The sequence below is a fragment of the Nymphaea colorata genome, chromosome 13 (assembly GCF_008831285.2).
Source record: "Nymphaea colorata isolate Beijing-Zhang1983 chromosome 13, ASM883128v2, whole genome shotgun sequence".
Classification (NCBI taxonomy): domain Eukaryota; kingdom Viridiplantae; phylum Streptophyta; class Magnoliopsida; order Nymphaeales; family Nymphaeaceae; genus Nymphaea; species Nymphaea colorata.
The window spans coordinates 16,952,900-16,966,881 of NC_045150.1; the positions used below are offsets into that span (position 1 = coordinate 16,952,900).

At 42.4% G+C, this 13,982-nt stretch overlaps 1 protein-coding gene across 1 annotated transcript in view; it reads right to left on the reverse strand.

Moving 5' to 3' along the window:
• Positions 1-262: 262 nt before the first annotated feature.
• LOC116266903 (DNA topoisomerase 3-alpha) overlaps positions 263-13,982 on the reverse strand; it is an 82,473-nt gene continuing 68,753 nt past the window's right edge. The window contains exons 22-24 of the mRNA XM_031648369.2: positions 1,397-1,552; positions 1,114-1,234; positions 263-775 (exon numbers count right to left, since the gene is read on the reverse strand). Coding sequence (XP_031504229.1) covers positions 550-775; positions 1,114-1,234; positions 1,397-1,552 — 503 coding nt within the window. The 3' untranslated portion in view covers positions 263-549. The remainder of the gene's footprint in view (positions 776-1,113; positions 1,235-1,396; positions 1,553-13,982) is intronic.

The window sequence follows — 13,982 nt, forward strand, 5'->3', positions numbered from 1 at the left end:
GATACACCACACGCTTCAAGCTTTCCAAGAACCTTTTATTGATTTCTCACATGGCGCTTGATGAACTCTGATTCAGTCTGGATCTGAGTACCCAAAATTTAACATCGAAACCCCTCTTGATGCACTTAACTGTGACACTGGGTTATAGTGCATTGTGTTCTTTAAGTAAAGTTAGCCCCTTGGCAAGTGTATGCCAGCATCACATTTTCTACTCATAAGCTTCTTTTTGGATGGAAAACAAGAATCAAACAACAAAATGAACGGTAAACAAAAGTAATGCATATCGATCTATCAGCAGCAGCATCCCATAATAGGTAATAATTCAAATTCAGGTTAGCAGAATGCATGGAATCAGGTTCGGATCACATTCAGCAACAGCAAAAATTTGCCTTCAGGATCCAATTGGAGAGAGGCAAAGGGGAGGACAGAGACGAAAGGTCGACACTGTGAACATAGATAAGCGAATTTCAAGAACGGGATATACAAGATTTGAGTGCTTTCGTTGAATGGCTTACATAATAATGTTGATTAAATAACATTCATGAGGCATCAGCCTCTATTTGGACAAACATTGGCAAAGTGAGAAGGGTCGCCACACACAAAACACCTCCGTTCCGTAGGTTCACCAGTAGCCATTACAAAGCTTCCTCCAGCATTTCGTTCTCGCTGCCGTCCTCGTCCTCTGCCGGCTCGGTTATCTCTTTGGCTACGGTTTGATGAGTTGGAATTTCGTGATGCTCCACCAACACGACCATTCTGGAGATTGTCTTCCCACCTTGATAAATACCAAAAAAAAAAAAAAAAAGGAAAAAAGACGATGGCTTAAAAAAAGAGGAAAAAGAGTATATTGTTCACAACAAAAAACAGGATTTCACAGCACAAAAACAGAAAGATAGAAAATATCTAATTAAGACAAGATTGCAGGTCAAATTCATAGTCAAAGGGTTCACAAAATTTAAAGTCATAGACAAAAGAAGTAAAGATTAAAAAAAAAACTAATACCAGTATGAATGGAAAACTAGAACACCACATTATATTGGAACAAAGAGAAGCATGGTTCTTTTAGTGACAGATATTTTAGAAAAGGAAGAGATACGGGACCAGTCAACGTACACAAAGAAATTGCAGTCTCTAGATTGGCAAGTATAAAATTTCCTCCCTCTGTTACTTGATGTATTAGCAGTCCGCCCCACACAAGGCATTTGACATGCATCGCATAGGATTTCTGATCTCCCTATATTAAGAAGCAAATACATATGTAAAATAAAAAGATGGCCCAAGAAGGAAAACAAGATTCCAGCAAAGTAAATTTGAACATGACAAGTGGGAACTTTCAAGTTCACTTATAGGAGCTATGACGTAAAAACCCATACTCTTTCTAGTTAGGATTACTTACCAAGATTTGAACCTGAAGCTGTTGGAGGGCCTCCAACCAGGGCAGGACAATCACTGGCAGAATGTCCCACTTGTCTGCAGTGCGTACATGGTACTTGCCGTGAGTTCCTTGCTGGAGGATTTCTAGTGGGTGGCACCACCCGTCGTCGCTCCTGAGCTGCATGTGGATAGACAAAGGATATCTATTCTTTTAATTCTCAACAGGTTCATTCATTCAGTGCATATAAGGTAGAAATGAAAACATAACCACTCCAAATTACACGATACTCTGTCCAACTTGTCAAAGCCCTTTCTTATCATGCTATTACAACATGGAGCCCTATATTATCATCACGTCAGAAATCATGACATCCATGGATGCATCCAATAATTCAAGGAACATCTTTTTGTGGCTAGTCTAAGCAAGTTTGGACTTTCTCCTACCATTTGTTCAGCTTCTAATTTTGACAAAGCTTACGTAGGAACTGTGAACCAAACAAAGCAAGCCCTATTTCTCTTCTAAACATTATCACAAGCAGTCATGCATAATGGACTACAAGCACTCCCTGTCAACCCTTAACGCTAGGTCTTACAAGCATCTGAATTTTTTTAAGGTGCATGAAAACTTCAGTTGGCAAGCACCACTCACACTGACATCCAGTTCTTGGATGTGAACATATTGAAGCCACTATTAGATAAAATCAATACCTTGCCATGAACTTCACATATTCCCTTTCATGATCACGATTTCTCATTTTAGTTCATTTGACTGTTGTCATACCAAGCATACCCACATCAAAGCTCTTATACAGGTTAAATAAACCAATCCAAACAGATGGAATAAATATGTCAACTGCTAAAAGCATCAGATACCATTCCCCTGGCCTAGTGGTAGTATGAAATATTGCTAAATAATGAGGCCCAGTGTCCAAAGGTTGGTAGTAGACAGGAGAGAAACCTTAGCTATCATGCCGGAAAAGCTTTGGAACCCCTAAGTCTCAAGCATAAAATTTATATAAAATCACATCGAATTCAATAACATAATGAATACAAGAAATAGTATGTGCATTAGAAAGTGCCAAGTAGGAAACCCAATCTACACAAAATAGAGTAAGGTTTCTGACTTTGCAAAAAATATTTTTCACTAAAATTTATATTTTATGAAGATATTAGTGTGGTAATCATATAACATATTAATGTGTTAGTCATAGAACAGTTCAACATACTGTACTGAAACATCAAAACCATTAGTACTAACTCAAAATCAATGTTAATATTGGCAGCAACCCCTCAATGCAATGCTGCAGGGTCCAAATAGTCCCCCTTTTGGATATCTGTCAATATGGGGAATTTATCAGTCAAATAAGGCAACAGGGCCCTCTATTGGTCGATATGCAGATAACATAATATTAAAAAATGATTCTTTAATATAAAATTAATTTAAAGCTTATATGGATCAAAACACATTGGCCAGTATTTTCTGATATGCCATATAGCTTAGAACATGGTATGGGTCTCTGATTGCTTAAAATTTAAAATCATAATGAACTTACATAAGAACCAATTAAACGCTCAGCAGTTCATACAATATGAGGACAAAATAAAGAAAATGCTTAGCCTAACAAATGCCAACCATGATATTCTTCTCTAAATATTTTTATGCAAAGAATGTGTCCATTAACGCAAATTACAGAGAAAATGTCAACAACCAGTATCAGATGTAGCACCCCTTTTAGTAAGACCAGCATCCATTTATTTTAGTAGCATCAAAAGTTGATTCAGACTACTTTTGTAGAGAGCATGACAAATAGTGGACACATATAAACTTGAATCAGACAAAAAACATTGGCAGATTACCTCAAAGTACATGCAGATGGGAGGACTTATCTTTGTACATTTTTTTAGAAGTCACAAGTCGCAACATCAGTTTCAAGACGACCACTATTGACTACCCAAAAGACACCTAAGAAGCTGGAGCTAAACGCAACCCAAGCTTCCTCCTCATAGTATGGTTGACGGCAACTGCATCATCCTCAATGGTGACAGTTTGCCTTTCAGGTATGTCCATGGATACAAGAACTGCATGCCCAGACCAGTACTCATAGTTTGAAGTGAGATATTCTCAATTTCATCAACTTCCCATATCAACTATATATCACAATTCACAAGACAAATGATTCACTCTAATTTAGACAGGCAGCATAAGAGAAGCATGAGAAGTTTTAAATTACAGGACATCTCTCACCTACAAATGTGCACATTTTCTCTACATCTCCAAATAAAACAGTTTTGACAAGGAGCTGGACGTGGTTACATCTGTCGGATTGCCTATCATGTCTGGCAAAACTAGAGAGGATTTGTGCCAGGAATTTAAAACCAAAGAGCATTGATTTGTTCAATGCACAAACAACCAATACTATGCAAACCCTTCAAAAAGGTTGCTGCAGCAGCTAGGGTGTGGAACAAACAAATTGCCTTTCTTTCTTGTATCACTGATAAAATCATAGCTTGTTAACTGTTAATTGTTATTACTCACGAATACTTTTATTGCTAGTTGTACTGTTTGTGGATATATATATATATATATATATTGTTAAGATGTGTTTATATTCAGTTTTAGGTTTAAGAGGGTACTTTTGTAATAACTTTTCCTTTAGATGTTTCTCTTGTAACTTCTCTCTCTCCTCTAGTCTATATAAAGAGGAGTTAGGGCAGATTTCGAGGATAATCAAAGATTATTCTTTCTAATTTTATCATGGTATCAGAGCAGCAGCCGTCTCCTCCTCCTTGGCGCGCCGATTGAGCGGCGCCGCCCGCCGCCTGACCGCGCCCATCGCTGCGCTTCCTCCACCCGCTCGTGTCCACCCATCTCCGCCCGTTGCTGTCTTCTCCACCCGACGCCTCCGCCCGTTGCTGTCTTCTCCGCCCGACGCCTCCGCCCGTTGCTGTCTTCTCCGCCCGACGCCTCCGTCCGCTGTTGCAGTCATCTTCGCCGCTGCCCGCCGTGGCTGTCACCTCCGCCCGCCGCCGCCGTCTGTCACTGTTGCTTCTCCGCTGCCGCTGCACGCTGCATCGCCCCTGCTGTCTCCACCATTCTCCTCTGCTCCGCCGCTGCCCTGCACGCTGATTTTCTTCTCAGCGTCTTCGCTGCATCGCCTCCTCTACTCCGCCGCTGCTCTGCACGCTGATTTTCCTCTCAGCGTCTTCGCTGTCGCCTTTGGTAATCTGTCTTCGTTCAGTTCTGTTGTTGCCTCTTCCAGCCGATCAGACTTATGGATTGCTGCCCGTGTTAACTGCTTCATGATCAGCATGTTGTCTTTCGATATGTGATTGTCTTCTTTTTTTTTGCCTGCACTTCCTATTCCGTGGCTCGGTTTCCTCCATTGTGTTGAGCGATGTCTGAAATTAGCAGCGGCGCTAATACCTCTTCCTTTGTGTCGTCGGGAGAGATGAAGAGTTCCCCATTTTCCAGCTTTATCACCAAAATGGATGGGGGTAATTACGAGATGTGGGCCATGCAAGTAAAAAGAACCTTGATCGCTCATGAGAAGGAACATCTTATATTGGAGCCCGAGCCCGTACAGAAGGTAGGAAAATATACTACTTGGTTTAAAGATAATTCGTTGGTTATGGTATGGATTGTTGGTACTCTTACTCAAGACATTGCCAATGAAGTCCTGCATAAGGAAAGTGCAAAGGATATGTGGGATTCCCTTGCAGCCACCTATTCACAAGCAAGGAATGAAACCAGAATTATGCAGCTTCATCATGATATTCATCAGATGCGCCAAGATGGTCGCCCTCTACATACTTATTATTCTAGTCTCAAGTCCATGTTTGAGAGACTAAACAGCTACTTTCCTGCATGTAAGTGTGAGCAACAGAAGGCATACAGAGATATGCTTATGGTCGGAGTATTTCTGTCTGGATTAGACTCTGTTTATGAATCAGCAAAGAATCAGATGCTCACTAGTCCCTCGATTCCTCCTATTGATGAAGCTTATAGTAGGCTAAGCAGAATTCCAATCCCTTCATCGACTGTTCTTGATACCACTTCTGCTATGCTTGCTACTCGTGGCAGAGGTGGGTCCCTCTTTGCCAGAGGACGAGGATACCGTGGCCGTGGCAATACCCCTTCGCGCCCAGTATGTCAGTTTTGTCATCGCATTGGTCACACTGTGGATAAGTGTTGGCAGAAACATGGTCGTCCAGCTGTTGCCAATCAGACTGTTTTTACTGATTCTCCAGAGCAGCCTAAGACTCAACATCCTGTTTCCTCCAGTGAGTTACGTGCAGATGATATTATCTCTCAGTTGAGACACTTGATTGGAGATAGACCTCAACAAGCTCCTGATCCGACCACCTCTACTATCACTACTGCTGCCAGTGCATCTTCATCTGGTATGTATTCTGACACTACAGATTGGCTCATTGATTCGGGTGCATCGACACATCTCTGTGGAGACAAGGCACAGTTTACTTCTTATGTCCCTACTCCACCTGGTCGCTCGGTTATTCTAGCAGATGGCAAATATTCTCCCGTTGTTGGACTTGGAGAGGTCCAACTTACTTCATCATTACCATTGCAACATGTTCTTCATGCACCAGAATTCCCACATAGCCTACTATCTATCAGTCAGATTACCAGAGATTTAAACTGTCGTGCGATATTTGACTCCTCTTCTCTTGTGTTTCAGGATATACTGACGGGCAGGGTGATTGGCAGTGGCCGTGAACAGGGAGGTCTTTACAGGCTAGTGCATCCCTTTCCCTTTGCTGGATCTACCTCTGCAGGGTCGTCCTCATCCTCGGCTTATACTTGGCATTTACGTTTTGGACATCTACCGTTTCAGAAACTGCTGCATGTTCTTCCTCAGCTGTCTCCCAAGTCTTCTTTTCAATGCGAGTCTTGTCAGTTGGGCAAACACCATAGGTCATCCTTTCCTCCGCGGCCCAGTCGAAGTAGCCATTCTGTGTTTGAGTTACTTCATTTTGATGTTTGGGGTCCGAGTCGTACACCTGCTCTTCAAGGTCATCGATATTATCTTGTTGCTGTCGATGACTATAGTCGTGTTAGTTGGGTTTTTCTTATGAAGCATAAATCTGAAGTGGGTCATGTAATCAAAAATTTTATCAATGAAATTCTGACTCAGTTTGATACTTGTGTCAAAATTGTGCGCTCTGACAATGCTCTTGAGTTCTGTGCTTCCTCTTTGGAACAATTTTTCAGGGATAAGGGTATCATCCACCAAACTTCTTGTGCCTATACCTCCCAACAAAATGGGGTTGCTGAACGGAAACACCGTCATATTCTTGATGTTGCCAGAACCATTATCATACATAGCCATGTTCCCCATTCTTACTGGGGCGATGCTGTTCTCACAGCATGCTATCTTATTAATCGTATGCCGTCATCTGTGTTGGGAGACCTTATTCCTATCTCTGTCCTCTTTCCTGACAGAGACTTGTTTTCTGTTCCACCTCGTGTTTTTGGATGTGTTGCCTTTGTTCAGTTGCTTGGTCCTGGGCGCGATAAGTTGTCTCCTCGGGCCATCAAAACGATCTTTGTTGGTTATTCCCGCACTCAAAAGGGATATCGATGTTATGATCCTTCTACTCGTCGGTATTATGTGAGTGCTGATGTTACATTTTTTGAATCAACCTCTTTCTTCTCCCCAAATGGAACTCAATTAAGGGCGCCTGCATTAAATGATGAAGTCCAATTTCCTCTACCTCTCATGAGTTGTCCAAACCCAGTTGATCCACGTTTTGGGGCTGTCTACCATCGTCGTACTAAGCCTGCTGCGCCTGTTCAATGTGCACCTGTGCCTTCACCCAGCACGCCCAAGGTAATTCCTGACCCAAACTCAACTGACAATGTTTTACGTAATGATGACATAGGAGTATGTCACGAGCATGTTCCTGCTCCTAATGAACTTGATGTGCCCATTGCTCAAAGGAAAGGCAAACGCAGTTGCACTTTGCATCCTATCTCTGGTCATTTATCCATGGATAGACTCACCCCTATGTACCGACAGTTTGTCAAGGGGCTGTCGGCTATTGCTCTTCCACAGAATCCCATGGATGCTCTCTCTGATCCCAAATGGGCAGCGGCTATGCAAGAAGAGATGGATGCTCTTCAGTCTAGAGGCACCTGGACCCTTGTTACTCCTTCAGTTGATGCAGCCATTGTTGGTTGCAGATGGGTCTTTACTATCAAATACCGAGCAGATGGCAGTATTGACAGATATAAGGCTCGTCTGGTTGCAAAAGGCTATACCCAAACTTATGGGGTTGATTATTATGATACCTTCTCTCCTGTGGCACGACATGCTTCCTTACGGATTCTCCTTGCTGTGGCTGTCAGCAAGAATTGGTCCCTCTCACAGCTTGATGTCAAAAATGCCTTTCTCTATGGTGACTTACATGAAGAAGTGTATATGCAGCAACCACCAGGGTTTGTTGCTGAGGGGGAGTGTCAGAAAGTGTGCAGATTGCGAAAGGCGATTTATGGTCTGAAACAGAGTCCTCGAGCTTGGTTTCAGAAATTGTCAGAAAATATTGAGAATGAGGGCTTCAGACGTTCTTCGGCCGACCATTCCCTCTTTGTCAAGAAGACTTCTACAGGTACGGTGATAGTTCTTGTTTATGTTGATGATATCATTGTTACAGGGGATGATGATCAGGGGATTTCCAACATCAAGGATGTCCTTGGACAACACTTTGTCACCAAGGACCTTGGTGAACTACGTTATTTCCTTGGTATTGAGTTTGCCAGAAATCAAAAGGGCCTTATCATGTGCCAGAGGAAATACGTTACTGATGTTTTGCAAGAGACAGGGATGCTGGGGTGTCGGCCTGCATCCACGCCTATGGATATCAATACCCGCTTGTATGATGATGATACTGAAGATGTTGATGCAAGACAGTATAGAGGGATTGTTGGGAAGCTCCTATACATCACTGTTACTCGACCTGACATTGCCTATGCTGTTAGCAGAGTGAGTCAATTTATGGATAAGCCCAAGAAAGTTCATTGGGATGCTGCTATGATGATTCTTAGGTATCTAAAGAATTCACCAGGAACGGGACTCTTCTTTCAGAATGGTACCTCACTCACTATATCTGTGTATGTTGATGCCGACTATGCAGGATGCCCCTCAGACAGAAAATCCACTACTGGATTTTGTGTGTTTATTGGATCCAACTTGGTTACATGGAAGAGTAAGAAGCAAACTGTGGTTGCCAGATCAAGTGCAGAATCTGAGTATAGAGCTATGGCTCAGGGTACTGCTGAAGTTATGTGGGTTAGATCCCTGATGTTGGATCTTACTGTCGAAGTGCCTCTTCCTATGCAACTGTTATGTGATAACAAAGCTGCACTGTTTATTGCTAATAATCCGGCTTTTCATGAAAGAACCAAGCATGTTGAAGTAGATTGTCACTATACTAGAGACATGATTCAAAAGGGGTTTGTAAGTACCTCACACATTTCAACTACAGGGCAAACGGCTGATATCTTTACTAAGGCTCTTGCAAGGGGACCATTCCAAAGCTGCTGTTCCAAGTTGAGCCTATTTGACATATACGCTCCAACTTGAGGGGGAGTGTTAAGATGTGTTTATATTCAGTTTTAGGTTTAAGAGGGTACTTTTGTAATAACTTTTCCTTTAGATGTTTCTCTTGTAACTTCTCTCTCTCCTCTAGTCTATATAAAGAGGAGTTAGGGCAGATTTCGAGGATAATCAAAGATTATTCTTTCTAATTTTATCATATATATATATATATATATATATATTCCTCACTGCACACACACCCATCTTTTTTAGAAAAATGTCACACCCGCACCTGTGTGACATCAAGGCAGGCTTCCGCTCATTCCTAAACATATATGACACCTGTAGAAAAAGTAGAAACACAGGAAATAAAGATCGAACACGGATGTAACGTGGAAAACCCTCAACGAGAGGGAAAAAACCACGGGTGAGGAGGTCTGGTGCCCACTAACTGCCAGACTCTCTCTCTCTTAGAACTTCATTCACACTAGAAATTAGGGTTACACGTTTTTAAGTAAGGCCCAACAAAGGCTACAAGCTGGATCGGGTTTAGATCCAGACCCGGTCCCAAGACCCATCTTTACATGCTTCAACACTCCCCCTCAAGTTGGGCATACATATCAAACATACCCAACTTGGATACATTTCTCTCAAAAGAAGTTGAAGATAGAGCTTTAGTCAGAACATCAGCGGTTTGGTCTTCAGACTTCATGTAAGGTAAGATTAACTCTTTACCATCAATCCTCTCACGGATAAAGTGGCGATCAATCTCAACATGCTTTGTTCTGTCATGTAGTACATGGTTATTAGCTAGGTTGATTGCAATCTTCATAGGTCCTCCAATCTCTATCCCGATATCAGCTAGCAATATTTTTTGCCATAGTAACTCTGACACTCCCATAGCAATAGCTCTATATTCAGCCTCTATACTAGATCGAGAACACACATCTTGCCTCTTGCTTCTCCAGATAATAAGGTTTCCTCCTAAGTAGACACAGTACCCTGAGGTAGACCTTCTAGTATCAGTACAACTTGCCCAGTCAGCATCGGAATACCCTTCTATCTCAACAGGCTCTTGTTTCACATATAAGAGCCCCTTGCCAGGATTATTTCTCTTCAAACAACACAATATTTTGTCCACAGCCTTCAAGTGTGCATCAGTAGGGGCATGCATGAATTGACTCAGTACATTCACAGCAAAAGTGATATCTAGTCGAGTGAGGGTAAGATAAATCAACTTCCCAACAAGACGTTGATATCTTCCTTTGGCTTCTTCACAGAGCAACTCCTCATCTCTAAGGCTCAACTTGTGCCCAGCATCAATAGGAGTAGAAGCTGGTCTACACCACAGCTTACCGATCTCCTTCAATAGATCTAGTGTGTATTTCCGTTGATTTAACACAAGGCCGGTACTGGACCTAGCAATCTCAATACCAAGAAAGTACCTCAGTTTACCAAGATCCTTGAGGTCAAATTCGACAACCAGTAAACCCTTTAATCTTGCTATCTCCTCTTCATCATCACCTGTAACGATCATATCATCAACATAAACTAACAAAAGAGTAACCTTACCCTCCATCCTCTTTACAAACAGGGTATCAGCTCCATTTCCTTGTTTGCTTTCTCATTACAAGTCTAAGACGTTCAAACCATGCTCGGGGAGACTGTTTAAGCACATACAAAGCCTTTTTCAGTTTACAACATTTTCCAGGTCTCTCAAAACCTGGGGGCAAACACATATACATTTCTTCTTCAAGATCTCCATTGAGAAAGACGTTTTTAACGTCAAGTTGGCACATCTTCCAACCCTTCAACACTGCCAAAGAAATAATAACTCTCATAGTCTTCATCTTCACAATAGGAGAAAACGTCTCTAAGTAGTCGATCACATATTTCTAACTGAACCCCTTGGCCACCAGACGAGCTTTGTACCTCTCAACGTTCCCATCTGGTATGTACTTAATGGTGTAGACTCACTTGGACCCAACCAGATGAGCCGCTTCAGGGATCTCTACCACTTCCCATGTCTGGATTCTACCCAAGGCCTTCATCTCTTCTTGCATAGCATGAGTCCACTTGGGATCATTTTGAGCCTCTATAACATTCTTGTGAATCACAGCCAAAGACAAAGATGATACAAAACATTTGTAATCAGTGCTCAATCTAGAATAAGACACACAGTTACCAATAGGGTGTTCAGTACATGACCTGACACCCTTCCTTAGGGCAATGGGAAGGTCCTCTTTTCCAGTTCCTCTCTGTCTATCTTCCTCAATAGGTTGCTTCTGAGCACGACTTGGGTCATCCAGGGAAGAAGTAGGATTGGGATTCAGAGTAGACTTCTCACCATCAGTCACCTTATTTGTACAATCTCTTCTCCTAGAGTACACTTTCCCAAACAAACGACTGCATTCCTTTTCCGTCCCAGTAGAACACTCTCCATTCCTCTCCTGTTCAAGCACCTCAGTAGACTCTCCATTTTTCTCCTTTTCAAGCACCTCAACAGATGGATTTTCGCCGACAGATGGATTTTCTTCGCGCCTGTAGTCCAAAAAATTTGTAAACTGAATTTCCTGACTTGGAGAATACTCTTCCCTTGACATCTCCCCCTGAAGAGGATTCTCACCAAAATAGGAGACATGTTCCAAGAATGTGACATCCTTGGTAACGTGAACACGACCAGTAGTGGGATCTAGACATTTATACCCCTTTTGAGTAGGAGAATACCCAATAAATATTCCCTTAATTGACTTGGGATCAAGTTTTTTCACATTGGGGCTGTGATCATGAATGAAACAAACACATCCAAAGACACGAGGGGGAAGATGAAAGGGTTGACCACTCCCTCGAAGCATAGAGTGTGGTGACCGCCCGTTTAACACACGACTAGGCATGCGATTAATCAAGTATGCACTAGTAATAACCGCATCTCCTCAATAACGTTTTGGAAGATTCCTTTGAAACAATAGGGCTCTGGTAACATTAAGCAACTGACGATTTTTCCTCTCAGCAACCCCATTTTGAGGAGGTGTATAGCTGCACGACGTCTCATGAACAATCCCTTTTTTCTGAAGAAACTCCTCAACAGTTTGACACATATACTCACGGGCATTATCAGACTGAAAGGTCTTGACAGAGCCACCATACTGGTTTAGCACTAGAAGAATGAAAGTTTCTATAACATGAGGTACTTCGCTACGATCTTTCAACAGGTAAACAAATGTACTCCTTGAGTAATCATCTATGAAAGTTATAAAATACTGAAAACCATTACGAGAATGAATTCTCGAAGGCCCCCACACATCAGAATGAATCAAGGAGAAAACTTTATTAGCACGACTATTAGAAGCTGGGTACGAAGCCCTAACATGTTTAGCAAACTAGCACACATCACAAGATAACATAGAAATGTTCAAACTAGAACATAGATCAGGAAACAATTGCTTCAAAATCCCAAAAGGGAGATGTCCAAGGCGTTCATGCCAATACAAAAATAACTAAATACTCTCTTCCCTCTTCTTCTCGGTCCTGCTAACTGCTATCATAAGAGCTGTAGCCGCGCGGATAGGAAGTCGATATAGGCCCTTAGACACCAAACCAATCCCAATCTTCTTCCCTGTCACCAAGTCCTGCAAAACACAACGATTTGCAGAAAATATAAGTTCACAATTCAACTCTTTTGTGATTTTACTAACAGATAAAAGATTCAAGGGAAGATGAGGAACATGTAAGGCCTCGTGCACTAAAAATTTGTTTAACAAGGAAAGACTCCCTTTTCCGGCCACAGAGGTAAAGGAACCGTCGGCAAGAGAGACACGTTCTTTTCCCGAAGACAGCTTATATTCGTGAAAGAGCTTAGGGTTGCCAGTCATGTGATGAGTAGCACCACTGTCAACAATCATCTGACGCTTCGGCCTGATCAACATCAATCTGACTCAAATATGCGCGAAGCTTACGAATCTGTTCCGCAAAGATAGAAGTTTTTCCTCCACTAAGGTTTGATGCATCAGAAATAGGCTTCTTCCCACCAGAAAACCTCCCTTTACTATTCTTCTTTTCAGGATGCAGGTCCCAACAGAACTCCATGGTGTGGCCTAGTTTCTTGCAGTGAGTACATTTCCAAGGACGTCGGGCAATTCCCATAGAGGCACGGCTAACCAAAGCTGACCGTTCATTATGTGACATGTGTTCCCCCTTTCTTCCACTTATGACTAGACGCCTTTGTTCTTCAACTTCCACACGGGAGTAGACATCTTTAATACTAAATGCTTCTTCAGAATTAGAATTTGACTCCTTACATTTTCGAATTCATCGTTCAGTCCGACTAAGAATAGGAATATCCTATTCTCCCATTCTTTGGCCACATAATGCATCTGGTCTTGGGGACAATTCCAAGTGTCATCTGAACAGTAGTCAAGATCTTCCCATTTGGACTTTAAGGCTGCATAAAAATCTGCGACTGAGAGATCCCCTTGCCGAAGAGCATACACATCCTTCATCAGTTGATACACTCGAATCTTCCTCTTCTTCTGGCCATACATTTGTTCCAAAATAATCCACATATCTCTCGCAGTCTTCTTACCAAGAATGAGAGGTTGAATATCAGAAGATACAGAATTGACAATCCAAGTTTTACTTGGTTGTCTTCAAGGAACCAAGTATGCCAAGCCGCACTAGTCGCAACCGGTTCAACCTTTCTCCCATTCACATAGGCAATACGGCCTCAACCAGCAATCCCCATGGTGATGGCAGCAGACCATTGAAGGTAATTTTCCTTGGTGAGCCGAATGGTAGTAACTTGAACGGGGAAATTTTCAAATCTCGAGATCCCAACATCTGTCTGATCGGTATTGACTGTAGAGGAAGAAGAATCAACCATGATCACCAACTAGTACCAACGACAACCCTGGATGACGAAACCACCACCGGCAGCATTAACCAGAAGCGGCAGAGCTAGGCAACGGTGCCGGGCTGCAGCAGAAACCAGTAGCAAGAGCAGCCGGAATTTGTGGCAACAATGGAAGTGGTGGCGGCGGCAGCTGTGGCAGCGGC